The 15,323-nt window shown below is 45.7% G+C and overlaps 1 protein-coding gene and 1 long non-coding RNA gene across 2 annotated transcripts in view; both read left to right on the top strand.

Annotated features, from left to right (window-relative positions):
• Positions 1–15,323, top strand: part of PTPRS (protein tyrosine phosphatase receptor type S) — a 362,151-nt gene that overhangs the window by 274,265 nt on the left and 72,563 nt on the right. The window contains 5 exon segments of the mRNA XM_048496069.1: positions 3,426–3,543; positions 9,097–9,687; positions 10,373–10,470; positions 11,731–11,993; positions 13,362–13,455. Coding sequence (XP_048352026.1) covers positions 3,426–3,543; positions 9,097–9,687; positions 10,373–10,470; positions 11,731–11,993; positions 13,362–13,455 — 1,164 coding nt within the window.
• Positions 7,547–8,329, top strand: LOC125432503. The gene is made up of 2 exons (XR_007244484.1): positions 7,547–7,771; positions 7,803–8,329. It is a non-coding gene; the product is annotated as an uncharacterized LOC125432503 (long non-coding RNA).

The raw sequence follows: 15,323 nt of genomic DNA, 5'->3' as shown, positions 1-15,323 counted from the left end.
TCACTCCCGCTTCGCAGTGCTGTGCTGACTTGTGATTTTCGACTTCCCAAACCTTTTCATTGATTGTGCCATGGTTTTTACCCTGCCTCGCTCCTGAGGGAGATGCAATGGTTAGATATGAGAAATGGTTATTAATTTTAAAATCATTAATTTTTATTAAATCATTAAAGGTGATTAGTTTTTATAAACCCATTGGATTTCAAAAGTAGAGAAAACAGAGTTGGTTTTTGTACCCTCCCCTTTTCTGTACCTTGAAGAAGTCTCAAAGAGGCTTACAATCACCTTGCCCAGGGGTCTGCAACCTGCAGCTCTCCAGATGTTCATGGACTACAATGTTCATGGACTACAATTCCCATCAGCCCCTGCCAATGTTCATGGACTACAATTTCCATTAGCCCCAATTCCCATTAGCCAATTGGCCATGCTGGCAGGGGCTGATGGGATTTGTAGTCCATGAACATCTGGAGAGCCGCAGGTTGCAGACCCCTGACCTTGCCCCTCCTCACAAGTTGTGAAGTAGGTGGGGCTGAGTTTGGAGAGAACTGTGACTGGCTCATGGTAGGAGCAGGGAAACAAATCCAGGTTACCAGACAGAGTCCGCCAACCGTGTGGAGGTGTGGGAAAACAAACCCAGTTCTCTAAATTAGGCTATGCCAATCACGTGAAGGAGTGGGGAATGAAATCCAGTTTTCCAGAACAGAGTCTGCCGCTCATGTGGAGGAGTGGGGAATCAACCCAGTTCTCCAGATTAGTCTGCTGCTCTTAGCCATTACACCCCAGTCATTTGCGGCACAGGTGTTAAACTCGTGGCCCTCCAGATGTTATGGACTACAGTTCCCATCATCCCCTGCCAGCATCATGCTGGCAGGGGATGATGGGAGCTGTAGTCCATAACATCTGGAGGGCCACGAGTTTGACACCTAAGATTTACAGGTATCTTAAAGTAGATTAAAATAATACATGAGATGTGGCTTCAAGGGGAACATAGCTTCTATCCCACCTTTTGGTTGCCAAGAGAGATGTTTGAGGGATGAGATGATGTTCCTATCCTTGTCCTTACAGAGGCCGTGGTGAGCCCAAGAGCACTAGCCCCTCCTGAATGACAGGCCACACTGATTGCAGTTTTGTCTGGAGGTGTAGATTCTCACCCCAGCTCTGGTGGATTCCGCACAGGTGTAGAGCGCAATACAAACTGGGGTTTTTTTTGGGGGGGGGGGGACTTCACACAGGTCCCATTTCCAAAACAACTCTGCCCCATTTTATTGCCTTCAACCCAGGATTTTTGCAAAACCAGCAATTGTTTTTGCAAAATCCGGGGTTGGAGCCACTCCTGCACGAATGGCCAGGGAGAACCCACCTGCCGCAGTAATATGTTCATTATTGCCCTGCCAGTGAACAGAGGTGCCTTTTTCTTTTTAAAAATTTTTGCGCATTGCACCTGCGCAGCTACGCTGGTGCAGCCTATTGTATTGAGGGACAATCGGCATGGCTGCGGGGGTTCATTTTTGCATGCCTGCACAGCTACACATGTGTTGCAGGAAGTCGGGGAAAAAAGAGAAGTGTCTCTGTGTGAAGGCGCAAAAGCAATCCAGATTGTTTCCATGGGTTCCAGTCGCTGCCTGCGTGGAATGCAAGTGTACAAAAAAGAAGGAAAACAAGTTCCTTTATAACCACTTCAACCCATTATACATTTACTGTGCTGAATCCACCTCTGTGTTTCTACAGGGCATTTAATGTGAACCCTTGACTCGCGAGTATTCCTTTCACTATCCTGAAAACAGGTTATGTTTTCATTGCCGAAGACCATGCAGTGTAACATACATTCAGCCTCCACATTGCGAATAAATGGGCAGCAAGCAGTGTAAAAAAGATAACTGAAAACAAAAATGTCAGCAGGGAATTCACAGTTTCTCCATTTCCTTTTCTACCATTATAGTTTATTAGAAAGGAGCAACATGGATTAGGTCCGTGGTGGCAAACCTTTGGCACTCCAGATGTTATAGACTACAATTCCCATCAGCCCCTGCCAGCATGGCATGCTGGCAGGGGGCTGATGGGAATTGTAGTCCATAACATCTGGAGTGCCAAAGGTTCGCCACCACTGGTAGGTTCATGCTTCTGATTGCAGGGAGCAGTGTTTGGGCTCAGCCGGTTGTATCACTTCCATTCAGGCATCCCAAGTCAAACCCAAAATAAGGAACAGAAGCCGTTTATTTAAAGAAAGGAACGTTCAGTATATTGTCAAAGGCATTCACAGCCGGATTCATCTGGTTCTGGTGGGTTTTCCGGGCTGTGTGGCCGTGGTCTGGTGGATCAAGAAAGCACACCTGCTATGCTCTTTATCCTTTCTTCTCCACCAGACCACAGCCACACAGCCCGGAAAACCCACCAGAACCAAGGGAAAGTTCAGTTTCTTACCAGATCACATATACTCTCCGGAGGACCTCTGTTAAATCTCTCATCTTTAAAGACAGTCTCTGCTTGGCATAAAACAAAACCAGACTACATGACACAGACTTATCACTTACCTGTAAGAAGCACTTGTGCAGGAAGAGAAATTTGGATCCAGCACTTGAGCCCTAAGTCAGGATTTCAATTCCACACTGTGCACTTCTTTCCTATTGAAAATGTTTTAATCTGGAAAGGGGGGGACATATTTGGCCTGTCTTTCCCTCTGCATAGAAGTTTAGAATAGCAGAACAGCATTTACAATAAAGGCAGCATTTTAGGTGGGGGAATAGTTACCCCCTCTCCCCAAAGCCCATACTTGACCCCTTTCTGCCTTTTGGGCAAGGTAACCCACCTGGGGGAAGTGCTGCACAGCTCCACCATCACCTATTCAGTTTAGTGCAGGCATGGCCGTGTTTACTTGGAAGAGCACAGCACGGATACTTGGGTGCAGACGCAGCCGGAACACGGTCTCTTGTGTGTCCCTGAAAGCAAAGAGAGCAACGTTCTCATACCGCAATGAAAGCCTTCTCCATCCTCTTGAAGAAAATGACTGGCAGGGGCGGGCAGGGAGGGGGGGTTGGAGAGTGGTTTAATCTGTTTGAAGCTGCACATTTTGGGGGGAGATTTAAGAGGGTGGAGAAGGACCCTTTGAAGAGGCCGGTGAGCTTTTTGATAGCAGAAAGCGTTTTCTGTTGAGATAGGAAGGGACGTCTTGGAGGCAGACGGATGAGTAAAGACTCTTCTATCAGCTGCATGCTTTGCATAAAAAGAGGTTTGTTCACAGCAAGCTGCGTGCGTGTTCTCTCGCTACAGTTTTCTGGCTATCCTACCTTCCCCCCCCACCAATCCTCTTTCCCTCTTCTAAAGAATTGCTTTGTGTTGTGTTCCCTGCATGCTTCAGAGCTTGTCGGCTAATTTGAACTCTTGTTCCGAAAAGGAGTGGAGAAAAAAACCCCTCTCTTTCTTGTCTCCAGGAAATGGTCATTGCTGGGTTACAGCCAGAGACAGCCTACTCCATTACAGTAGCTGCGTATACCATGAAAGGGGACGGTGCCCGTAGCAAACCCAAGCTGGTTGTGACAAAGGGGGCAGGTAAGAATAGTCTGGGGATGCAAATGATGTCACGGGGTGGTTGGAAGGATTACAGTGAAGTTGTTTGGAACATCTGCAAAAAAAAAATACCTTGGGGTGTAAATCTGCTGCCCTGACTTGGATATCCCAGACTAACTCCACCTTTTCAGATCTCGGAAGCTAAGTAGAGTCGGCCCTGGTGAGTCCTTGGATGGCCGTCCCCCGAGGAAGGCCAAGGTTGCTGCGTGGAGATGGGCAATGGCAAACCACCTCTGAACATTTCTTGCCTTAACAGCCTCATGGGATTGTCATAAATCAGCTGTGACTTAACAGCCAGATAATAAAATAAATAAATCTGCTTCCCGTGAGACCCCAAGCGGTCCTGGTTGCCAAGTTCCATCATTCCACAAACAAGTTTACATCCCTCTGTAGTTTTGTCCCAAGCAAAGGCCTCTTTAAACGTCCTACTAGGGAGCCGCGAGCATCCGCCAATTTGGTTCATGTTCTGCTCACTGGCTCTGAGTGAGGAGCCAGTTTTCCAGCGAGCAGTTCAACAGTTTGCAAGCAGCTCAGTTGGGTTCATTGTGTAATTTTTCCCTATAGTAAAACAGGACAGCAGACTGCAGTCGACAGCCCAAAGAGAGTCCTCATTCTCCCTCCTCCTCCCCATATCCTGACGTTGCTGCTCAGCAGCCAGGGGTTCAAAGAAATATGTGTGTATAGACCAGGGGTATCCAACTCTGGTGCTTCAGATGTTCATGGACTACAATTCCCACCAGCCCAATTGGCCATGCCAGCATGGGCTGATGGGAATTGTAGTCCATGAACATCTGAAGCATCAGAGTTGAACACCCCTGGTGTAGACAAACACTGTAATTTTTTAAAAAAAATTACCATTTAGTATCATTTAAGTCCATATTACCCTCACGTGCACACACTCTGCTCTTTAATTGCCTGTTTTGACCATCCATGACCTTAGAAGAGAATTGCTTTTACCTGTTGCACAGCCGTAAAAGTGGCTTGCAAAATAGAAAGAAATGAAATTGAAACGCTACAGTTGCAGAGTAGCCAGAAAGCTGTTCAGCAAGTGCTGAAGGCTGACCATGGAGAAGTGATTTAAGGCTTGGCTCACAAAAAAATTACGGCTGTTGCACACGGCATGTTTTCTTGCAGACCTATTCATTACATCATTTTCAGCCTCCCTAGAATGAGAAGCAAATAACTACTTTGGCAGAGGCATTCTCTCATGCTTCTTGGCCCACAGGGACAGGCAAACAGAACTGAGTAGCATAGGTGAGAAACAGAAACATTTATTTATGGCTCTTTTAAGCTTGCCTTTCCCCCAAAGGATTCCGTGAAGGGCTCTGCCAAAACCTCCACTGCTGCTCATACTGCTGGAGGTGAAAGCTGTTTGCCTTATTATGAACGACAACTGCACACTCCTGACTGTAGACAAAAGGAAGTACCTAGTTGTGGTCAGTCATGGACCCCAGCCAGAGCCTGTGGTGGCGGTCACTTTGGCGAGGAGAATGCTAATGAGCCTTTTTCCTAGCCGAGCCCTTTGCCTAGCATAAAAATTTAACGAGCCCTTTGCCTAGCCAGTCCTCCCATGTTGAGAACCTCTGACGACGAGTCACATGAACAAGACAAGATGTATATGCAAATAAAAGTCATGTTGGAAGGGCTTTCTCAGAGACCCTCAAGATGTTCACAGTGGGGAGGAAAAGGCTGAAGGAGTAAACAGGCAAAGCGGTTTTTCTTTTAATGATTTCAAATTGCCTCTACTTTCTCCTGGCCAAACAAGCCTAGGATGACTATATAAACGTTTCCTCCATATTTGCTTTGGCAAAAGTTAGATTTGGATATTTTAGAGCACTTACTGAGATTCCAGAGAGAGAGGGAAAGTATCAGTTCAATGCAGATTGGCATGGGAGAATATTTTTTGCCAATTTTTCAGATTAACTAGAAAAAAGAAAGAAACTGGGGGTGGGAGGGAGAACAGCAAAAGAAAGTACAATTTTTTAAAAGGATTTCTGCTTGTAGGGCATATAAAATAAAGATATTTTCCCAGAGCAGTACATTTATGTTTGCAGTGGAGTGGTGCATCCCAGAAAACTAATCTGCTACTTAACTCAGTTGCTTGTTATAGCACACAAGGTCCCAGGGTTATCTCCAGAAAAAGGATCCCACTTTTCCTGTGTGGCACTCCCCCTCTAAACCCTGATCCCCCCCTACCTTTGTACAGATTCTGTTTTTTATTTATTTGCTCCCTGCTTCCTTCTTCCTAAATCTCTTTTCATCACAACCGAGCGATGAATTCTCATCCATCACTAAAGAGCCATTTCTCCAGCAGAGAAGCTATTACCCAAAAACTCAATTACGTCCGGTTTCAAATACCTAATTCCCCCCACCCCGCCGCGCGCAGTTTTGGGGAACATTTTTTTTCAGGAAGCAGGTGGAGCCAGGTAGAGCTTTTTCTGATTGACAATTGTAGATTTGATTTGCCATGCATATTTTTTAAAACGTCGCTTTGGCAGGATCTTCCACCGCAACACAAGGGTCTATGTTGTGTTACTGAAGTTAAGCTGTTTCAATAAATTTGTGGCTGGCTCCACCTCCTGCAACAGCTGTTTTGTGGCAGCCATTTTGTTACTGTGCTCACTGTGCTGTGTCAGAATTCCAGCTGTGCCCACGGGCTCAAAAAGGTTGAGAACCCTTGTTTTACATTTATTTATTTTACACATATGGACAACACATGCAGAGAAAAACAGAAATCTGATCTCCCCTCCCCTCCCCCCATAGTAATAATAGTAAAAGAAAAAGCGAAGAAGATATATATATATATATATATATCTGCAATTTTTTTCACTTTTAGTCCTTCTTATAAAACCCCTTTAGTCCAATCTGTTGTTTTCACGTAAATCTCAAATCTTGCAATTATTTCTCTGTTCATATATGTTTTCAGTAGGTTGCCGCGAAGGGATTCCAGTTCTTAAGGAAATTGTCCATGTCTTTGGCTCATTCTGCACATGCAGAATAATGCACTTTCAAACTGCTTTCAGTGCTCTTTGAAGCTGTGTGAAATGGCAAAATCCACTTGCAAACAGTTGTGAAAGCGGTTTGAAAACGCATTATTTTGTGTGTGCGGAAGGGGCCTTTGTCTCTTATATAGGTCGTCAGCCTTGCCATCTCTGCATATTCTGTGACTTTTAAAATCCAGTCTTGTTTTGTTGGAATTTTATTGTCCCTCCAGTTGTATGCATATAAAACTCTTGCTGCATTTGTTATATAGATAAAAAGTGTTCTGTATTGATCTGGGATATCCTCCTCCATCAGCCCCAACAAGAAGGCCTCAGGTTTTACTTCAGTTGTTATTTTCATAATCTTTTGCATTTCCTTTAAAATCCTGAGTGGTTCCCAGAACCTGCTGCACAATGTAAGATTGTTGAACCAACTGGGAACAGAGACTACAATACCAAATGGGCCAACTAGCCTGACACAATTGCATTTAATTTGAATGAAGGATATTTTAAAAGAAGAACAAGAAGAATTTGGATTTATACCTTAGTTTTTCCTATCTTTAAGGATTTCAAAGTGGCTGATAACTGCCTTCTCTTCCCTTCTATGCAACAGACCCCCTGTGATGTAGGTGGGGCTGAGAGAGTTCTGAGAGAACTGTGACTAGCCCAAAGTCATCCAGTGGGCTTCATGTGTAGAAATGGGGAAACAAACCCAGTTCTCTAGATTACAATCCTGGCCCGCACACGCAGAATGATGCATTTTCAATCCACTTTCACAATTGTTTGCAAGTGGATTTTGCTATTCTGCACAGTAAAACCCAGCTGCAGAGTGCATTGAAAATGGATCTAAAGTGCATTATTCTGCATGTGCAGAAGGGCCCTCTGAAACACTACACCACACTGAAGAGGGATATTTCCAGGGAAGTTGAAAGGCAAGTTAAGAGGATGCTTGGAACTTATTGAAAACAATAACTGAAGCTTAGATTAGGACAGGTGCCATTGTGTCCAAGAGCATGGAAAATAAGCAAAGTAATCGAAAGCATAAAAGGGAAGAGTCTGCCTTTAGAAGTAGCATTTTTGCAGAAATGTGAATGCGCTCTAGTGAAGCCAAGGTTACTTAACAAGGCAAGCGAAAACAGAATTTACAAGGCATATTGCTAAAAAAATATCAATACAAACTACACAAAAATTGTGAAATACATTGGAAGCAAGAAAGCAGCAAGGATGGTGTTCAGAAGAATAAATAGTAAAGGGCTTCAGTGATCTTCTCTGAAAGAGAATAGAAGAAGTGTAGAGAAGCAAAGTTAATTCTTTTCATTGGTTTCCACTGAATAAAGTAGGTATTCTGCACTGTAGCGGGGGGGAGGGGCAGTTCTGAAGAGCAAAGTCAAATCAATGTAACAAAACAATGTGACATTTTAAGCATGACAAGTTCTGATGTGAAATCGTTGTTACAAAAATTCACAGCTATTCACTAAAATTGGAAATTTTGCCAGCAACTTGAAAAGTAGTCAATGTGACACCAGTTTTTTTTTTTTAAAGGGCGGCCCTGGAGAGCTATGAAATTACAAACCCATTAGTCTTGTGACTGTTCTGGGTAAATGTAAACTTTGAATGATCAAACATACAGAGGAACAAGTCTTGCTGAAGGAGAATTAGCATGGCTTCCTCAAAGGGAAATCCTGGCTTACCAGCCTTAGGGCGTTCTTTAAGGATAACGACAAGCATGCAAATAGAAGCAAATAAATATTACATACCTGGTTTTCTTTTTTTTAAAGGCACCTTTGGGGGAAAAAATACTGAGAAAGGATTAAAAGATAAAAAAATAAGTAAACATAAGCAAACATAATCATAACAGTCCTCACAATTGAAAAAGTAATTAAAACCAATATATAACTTTTGGATGTTTGGACTTATGAATGAACTGTATATAAGTGTGAAATTATTGATTTATCAATGACATAGGATTGTTTTGAAAATAGCTGGTTTAGGAGGGTACTAAAATAGTATAAATCATCTTACAAAAATATTGCCACATATTGTATTGTAAAATATTGTAACGTGGTTCTTGTTGCCTGGTATTCGTTACACACGACCCCTTGATGTGCAAAAAGGGGGGCGTGGGGGCACCTGTAGCAGGTGTTACCCCGGGGCGCTATTCCCCCCACCCCATGCCTCTACTCAGGACAACGTTTAGAAATGAAGCCCAGACTCTCTCTCCAACAGTCCCAATCTCTCCTTTCAAATAACATCTGTTGTGTATCATTATACAAATAAATATATTTTTCCAGACTAATTGAGAATATTTTCTGGTTTTCTTTAAAAATAGAGAAGCGTTAAAGCCAATTTTGTTATTTGTCAGATTACCATTGCATTTATTTTCTAAATAGTATTTTCCTGACAAATGGTCATTTGGTGTATTTGTTGTGACGGAAACGTGGAAAATATTCATAATATACATTCCGCTAAATGCGGGTCTCCCAGATTCTGCCATTTTTGAAGGGTCCTTCTTTTTCAAATATCTTGAAGCCTACATATCTTCTGTTTTCTGTAGTCCCAGGAAAGCCAATCCTGTCTGTCCACCAGACTCAGGAAAATACCCTCCTTGTAAAATGGGAACCTCCCTTGGATGCCGAAGGCCAGGTGCTGGGGTACCGCCTGCAGTTCGGGCGCAAGGACATTGATCCCTTGGCCACTTTGGAGTTCACCGCCGAGGAGGATAAGTACACCGCCACTAACATCCACAAGGGTGCCACGTACGTGTTCAAGCTGGCCGTGAAAAGCCGGGCTGGTTTCGGAGAGGAAGACCTGCAGGAGCTCACCATCCCAGAAGACGTACCAAAAGGGTACCCCCAAATCCTCGAGGCCAGCAACATCAGCTCCAGATCGCTACAGTTCAACTGGTTGCCCCCTGTCTTGGCCGAGAGAAATGGGGCGATCGTCAAGTACACCGTGGCCTTCCGGGAGGCCGGGTCTTCCGGCAACCCACAGGAAAAAGAACTCCCCCCGTCTCCCGAGAATTCATACATGTTGAACGGCCTCAAGCCCAACACCGCCTATGATGTTAAAATCCGAGCCCACACCAGTAAAGGCCCCGGGCCATTCAGCCCAACTGTCCAATACCGGACGTTCCTTCTGGATCAAGGTAGGACTTGCTGGTTTCTCCTCTGTGTCTCTCCTTATCTGAGCTGCTACTGGGAGGCAGAGAAACACAATTTATAAACCAGTAATCATTTGTTGGAAGACAAGCGAGTGAGTATGTTTTCAAAAAAAAACAGCCACCCAAAATTGAAAAGGCATATCACTTCTCTCTGCCTTCAACAGGTAAGTCCCTTTTTCCTCTTTCTTCTAAAAGTCAAGTCCAGACAGCCCTTCTTGATTGACAGCTGGGCGGAGCGGTCACTATCACAGGTGGGCGGAGTCTTTTTCTCAGCACTCTCTCTCTCTCTCTCTCTCCTCTCTCTCTTTTTGTTTGTTTTGCAAGCAGCAAAAGGGGATGGGGGAAGGGGGGGGAAACCGGTCCCCGACAAATCAAATGGTTTGGTCACTTAGAGACTCTTTCTCCTCAGCAGCCAATCAGCAGCCATGTAGCTATTTTTGTTGGCAGTGCAGTATGTTAGGTTGAGTGGGGGTGGGGGAGGTAGGATCTGTTGTTGCAAATTGTTTGGTGATTCAGGTTGGCTTGGGGGTTAGAAAGTGATGAAAAGGTTGGAAGAAAGCACAGCTACCCGTGTGTTGAAATGTTGTCACACTGGCGGTATCCAACTGCCGCCCTCCCTTTCCCCTTTCTCTCCTCCTTCCCGTTCCCTCACTGCCTTTCTTTCCAACAGTTCTTCCCAAAAACTTCAAAGTGAAGATGGTCACCAAGTCGTCGGTTCTCCTGGGATGGGAGTTCCCCGAGAATTACAACTCTCCAATTCCGTACAGGGTATGGATTTGTTGCAATTATAATGCTAGCGAGCATTTTCTGTTACCCTGAAGCGACCATGATCCCAGGTCCTGAAAATAATGGTTAGGGACGTCTTGCATCCTTCTGTCGCCCCTTCTAGCTCAGCTGGAATCTGCCTTGGATTGGGCAGGTAATCCAAGCTGTTAAGACTTGCAGGTTGGATCCAGACATCCCTTCTGCTCATGGCGGCAGGCGCAGGAGAGCTTTCCATTGACAAATAAAGCTCCTTTCACTGAAGAAAAGCATGTCTGTTATGGAGAGGAATGGATCCAAGGAATCCACTCACACTCTTGACCCTTCCTCCGCATAGCCCTATTTTACCAACAGTGGTAGTTTCCCCACTTACCGTCTGCTGCGCGCTACTCTCCCCAAGTAGCGCGGGGTTCCGCGGCACTCCCCACTACAGGGACGGCAGCAACGCAGCCGCTCCGACACTGCCGCTCTCGCGCCCCCTCAGTGCGCGTCATTCCTGGCGCTCCGCAAAACGGCGCCTTTTGATAACCCCGCGCAGAGCGTGGGGTCGTGGGGAAGCCTGGGAGTGCGCCAGAAATGATGCACGCTGAGAGTAGCGCGCAGCAAAGGGTAGTCGAGGTAAGTGGGGAAACAACCAGTGTCTAATCAAACATCCATCATTACAACCCGGCTGGGGATTGGTGTTTCATTTGTCTTCTGCTTTTAACCTAGGGGTCTCCATAGTAACTTTCTCACCTACCAAAAAATAATGAAGTTCAGAATTACAAAAAGGCTGAAACTCTCCAATCACACCACTTCTTTGCAAGTGGTGACATGCCTCGCATCCCAGTGGCTGACGTCATTTCCTCCCGGTCGGGCGTTTGGTCGATCAGAAGTAACTCAGGGTTTGCTTGCCGATCAGCCCCGGGACCTCAGAGGACTTTGACTTCGTCAATTCACAATGTACCTCTGAAAATGTCTCTCAGTCTTTCTGTTGCTGCCGACATACAAGTGTGAAAAACAGAGAAGCGGTTTTAAATGCGCTGGTACGAGTTTCTGAATTGATTGGTGGCCATGCAGAAAGGGAGGCGTGCAATTCCATTCCAGTGTTTTGCAGCCTGCGTGTTTGACAGTCTTTAGTTGGTTTCATTTCCAAATAGTTAAAAGGAATCAGTTACTCGATTGAAAAAGCTGGAGGTGTCTAAACTAAAGAACTCCCGACGGTCTCCTCACCCTGCCTCTCCATTCTCCCTCCTTCTCCCTTTTCTTTTCTTCCGGCTCTTTTAGATCCAGTACGACAACGGTGGCAAAGACATCGAGGTGGATGGCCGGGCAACCAAAAAGCTAATCGTAAACTTGAAGCCCCAGACTCACTACCGGTTCATCCTGACCAACCGCGGGAATACCATGGGGGGTCTCCAGCAAAATGTGGATGCCCGGACCGCAGCCAACCTGTTGAGCAAGAAGCCGGAGGTGACCTTTGGTCACGATATGGACGGCAACGTGATGGTGAACCTGGTGGACGCAAAGAGCTCGGACTCTTCTGTGCAGTACGTAAGGGTGGGGCCACGGCAGGGTGCGTTCACTCTCTGTGTGTCTAAGGTCCAAGGCTCTACTGACTCTACAGCCCAGGGTCTGGCCAGAAGGCACGAACATGCAGCAGCTTGGCAGACCTGGCTCATGTCCCCTCACCCTGTGCCCCCCCCCCCGCAGGGAGTGCCCCCCACCAGATAAGGTTTTCATGGCTTAAATGGGAAGTATTCCTCTTTACTTATAAAAGACAGCAACAGAGAATCACCTCTGCAGCAGTGCCATGGAATTCTACAAGAAAAACTATAAGGACTTTGCTTAATAACATCTAGCTGTTGGAGTAGCTGAATTGAAGATGAAAGTTCATAAAATTGACTGGAATGCTAATTAAGAATAATGTCAGATAACAGTCTTAATTATATAATTTGTGGGTTAGAAGACTTAGGAGGGACTGGGGAATTTTGTATAATTGCCTTCAATTCTGAGAACAAAGTTAGGGAGATAAGGTTATAATATAGGTATGCTTGTATTCTGTGTGGAAATAGAATATTAATCAGAATAGTTTTAAAGTTTGCTGGTCTCGATCTTAATGGAGAAAATATCATACTATGGATAACTTTAACAATGAGTTACGGGCGGGAAGTCAAGTAGTGTTATCCACGTAATTTAGAGCAACTGGTTCACTACTGCATGTTGTATTGTGTCTCGTTAGTTGTGTTGTAATTGTTAAAAATTAATAAAATGTTATTTTAAGAGATATAGAAAAAAATGAAATAACACGAATAATAATCATTAGTGCTAGGTGTCGTGGAGGCAAGAGGGGGCTCTCTGTGCAGAGAATAAGTTTCGACTGGCTGCTTCCCTATTTCTTACAATGCTTAGTTGCCCACAGTGGCGTAGGAGGTTAAGAGCTCGTGTATCTAATCTGGAGGAACCGGGTTTGATTCTCCGCTCTGCCGCCTGAGCTGCGGAGGCTTCTCTGGGGAATTCAGATTAGCCTGTGCACTCCCACACACGCCAGCTGGGTGACCTTGGGCGAGTCACAGCTTCTCGGAGCTCTTTCAGCCCCACCTACCTCACAGGGTGTTTGTTGTGAGTGGGGAAGGGCAAGGAGATTGTAAGCCCCTTTGAGTCTCCTGCAGGAGAGAAAGAGGGGATATAAATCCAAACTATTATTATTATTATTATTATTATTATTATTATTATTATTATTATTATTATTATTATTATTATTATTATTATTATTATTATTATTATTATTATTACAGGAGAGAAAGGGGGGATATAAATCCAAACTCTTCTTATTATTATTCATCAGTTTCATTTGTAACCTTCATGTCTTCTTTCCACATTCTCCATCTGAGTTTTCTTTTACTTCTGATTTTCAGGGCTTATTACGTTGTGGTGGTCCCTTTAAAGAAATCCAGGAGCGGGCAGTTCCAGAACCCATTCAACAGTCCGGAAGAAATGGACTTGGAAGAGGTGGGGGCTTTGGGGCAAGGGGGTAGGGGTTGCGAATGTTGCTTTAACTAATCCTCCAACACCAACACCACCATTGGGCAGCCAAAGACATTTTGCCGTTCTCCATGCCACAGCTAGGGGTGGGGATGGGATGGGGCATGCAGGACCAAAAGCTGCATCCCAGCATCCTCTGGGATACTTCAAATAATCCAAAGGCCGTGCCGCTTGACGACTGCTTGCTTCTTCTCCAAAACATGGGTTGGCGTCCTGCCCTTCTCATTTAACAAGGTAGATTTTCTTCCTACTCCCAAAAGAGAGCCAGCGTGGTGTAGTGGCTAGAGCAGAGGTGTCCAACATGCAGCCCGGGGGCCAGATCCGACCCTTTGTGGGGGCTAATCAGCCCTGCAAGCCAGCTGAGGCAAACCCCCATTCCTTGCTCCCGATCTGGCTGGCTCGCAGGCATGCAAGTCCCTCTCAAGGCAGTCACCCCACCCTGCTGCGGGCTTGCCAGTCTGGGCCACCCCTAGTGCTGTTCTGGAGCCAGCCAACTCATGTAACAAATGAGTTTGACACAGGGTGTCTCGCTGGGATCTGGGAGACCCAGGTTTGAATCCCCTACTCTGCCATGGAAACTTGCTGGGTGACTGTGGGCCAGTCACATTCTCTCAACCTAACCTACCTCACAGGGTTGCTGTGAGGATAAAAAGGAGGCGAGGAGAGCAATGTTAAGTCGCTTTAAAATGGAAGAGAGCAAGGAACAACTGCTTTGTGTTCCCGTTGGGGAGATAGCCAGGATATACATGAAGCAAATGAAATAAATGCAAAGATGGACGGATGGGGTTTCATCTCGTGGGACTCTTCCTCTTCCTCCTCCTCCTCCTCCTCCTCTCCCCACCAGACAGACTCTCATCTTTTCTCCCCTCTTCCAAAGGGACTTCCAGGGTGTATCCGTAAGGCAGCTTAAAAAAAGAAGAACTTTATTGATATATGTCACCCTGGGTACAGGGTGCTGGAACTGAGGATTCGTGTTCTCAGTTCCAGTATTTAAACTATTTACAAAAACAGACAGCAACCAACCAGCTTTTCCCCTCCTCCCAGCTCCTGGTCTTCCATTGGTTCTGAAGCTCTGGTGGAATGTATTATTATTATTATTATTTATTTGGATTTCGTAGACCGCCTCATCCCCGGAGGGCTCTTGGCGGTTTACAACGCAACACATAATATCCAACAATCATTTAAAACACAATTACAAGCCTTAAAATCAATAGCAGCGTACAGAATCCTGAAAACAGAGTCCCTATGAGTGGCGCCCGGTCCCAAGGCTGGGAGGGGCAGTAATGCCAGAAGATGGAGCCAGTATAAGGCTTTGCCAAAGGGGCTCCCATCAGGGAGCGGCCAGCCTCTCCAAAAGCCCGGTGGAACAGCTCAGTTTTACAGGCCCTGCGGAACTCACCAAGGTCCCGCAGGGCCCGAATAGCTGGTGGGAGAGCGTGCTCAGTTTGTTTTCCCGCACTTTTTGGAAAAAGGCGGGAACCGGTGCATGTTGGGAGTTGCAGTCCTGACAGTATCGACTGTAAATTTGGGGAAGGCTCTTTGGCAAGATTTCCCGATGGTCACTTCCCACACCTTGGCCTAACGGTGACGTCTCCTGGTGGCCGCCCTTGCTTCCCCTCTCACTTGCTCAGTGATCAGAAAGAGGGCGTCTGGGAGGCACATTGTTTCATGCTCTGCAAGAGGGAGAGACCGAGCACCAAACGACTGATGTGTGTCGCGACCCGAAGACATTCCAGGATGCAGTGTGCCCTTTGGGACTGAGGCTTAAGGATGCCTACTCCTGGTTCCTGGGAGTCTTGCCCTCACAAGTTTTGTTCTGCCCCACCCACCCCTCT

The sequence above is a fragment of the Sphaerodactylus townsendi genome, linkage group LG05 (genome assembly GCF_021028975.2).
Source record: "Sphaerodactylus townsendi isolate TG3544 linkage group LG05, MPM_Stown_v2.3, whole genome shotgun sequence".
Lineage (NCBI taxonomy): Eukaryota > Metazoa > Chordata > Lepidosauria > Squamata > Sphaerodactylidae > Sphaerodactylus > Sphaerodactylus townsendi.
The sequence above is the reverse complement of the archived record's forward strand: the minus strand, read 5'-3'. Positions and strand labels throughout refer to the sequence as shown.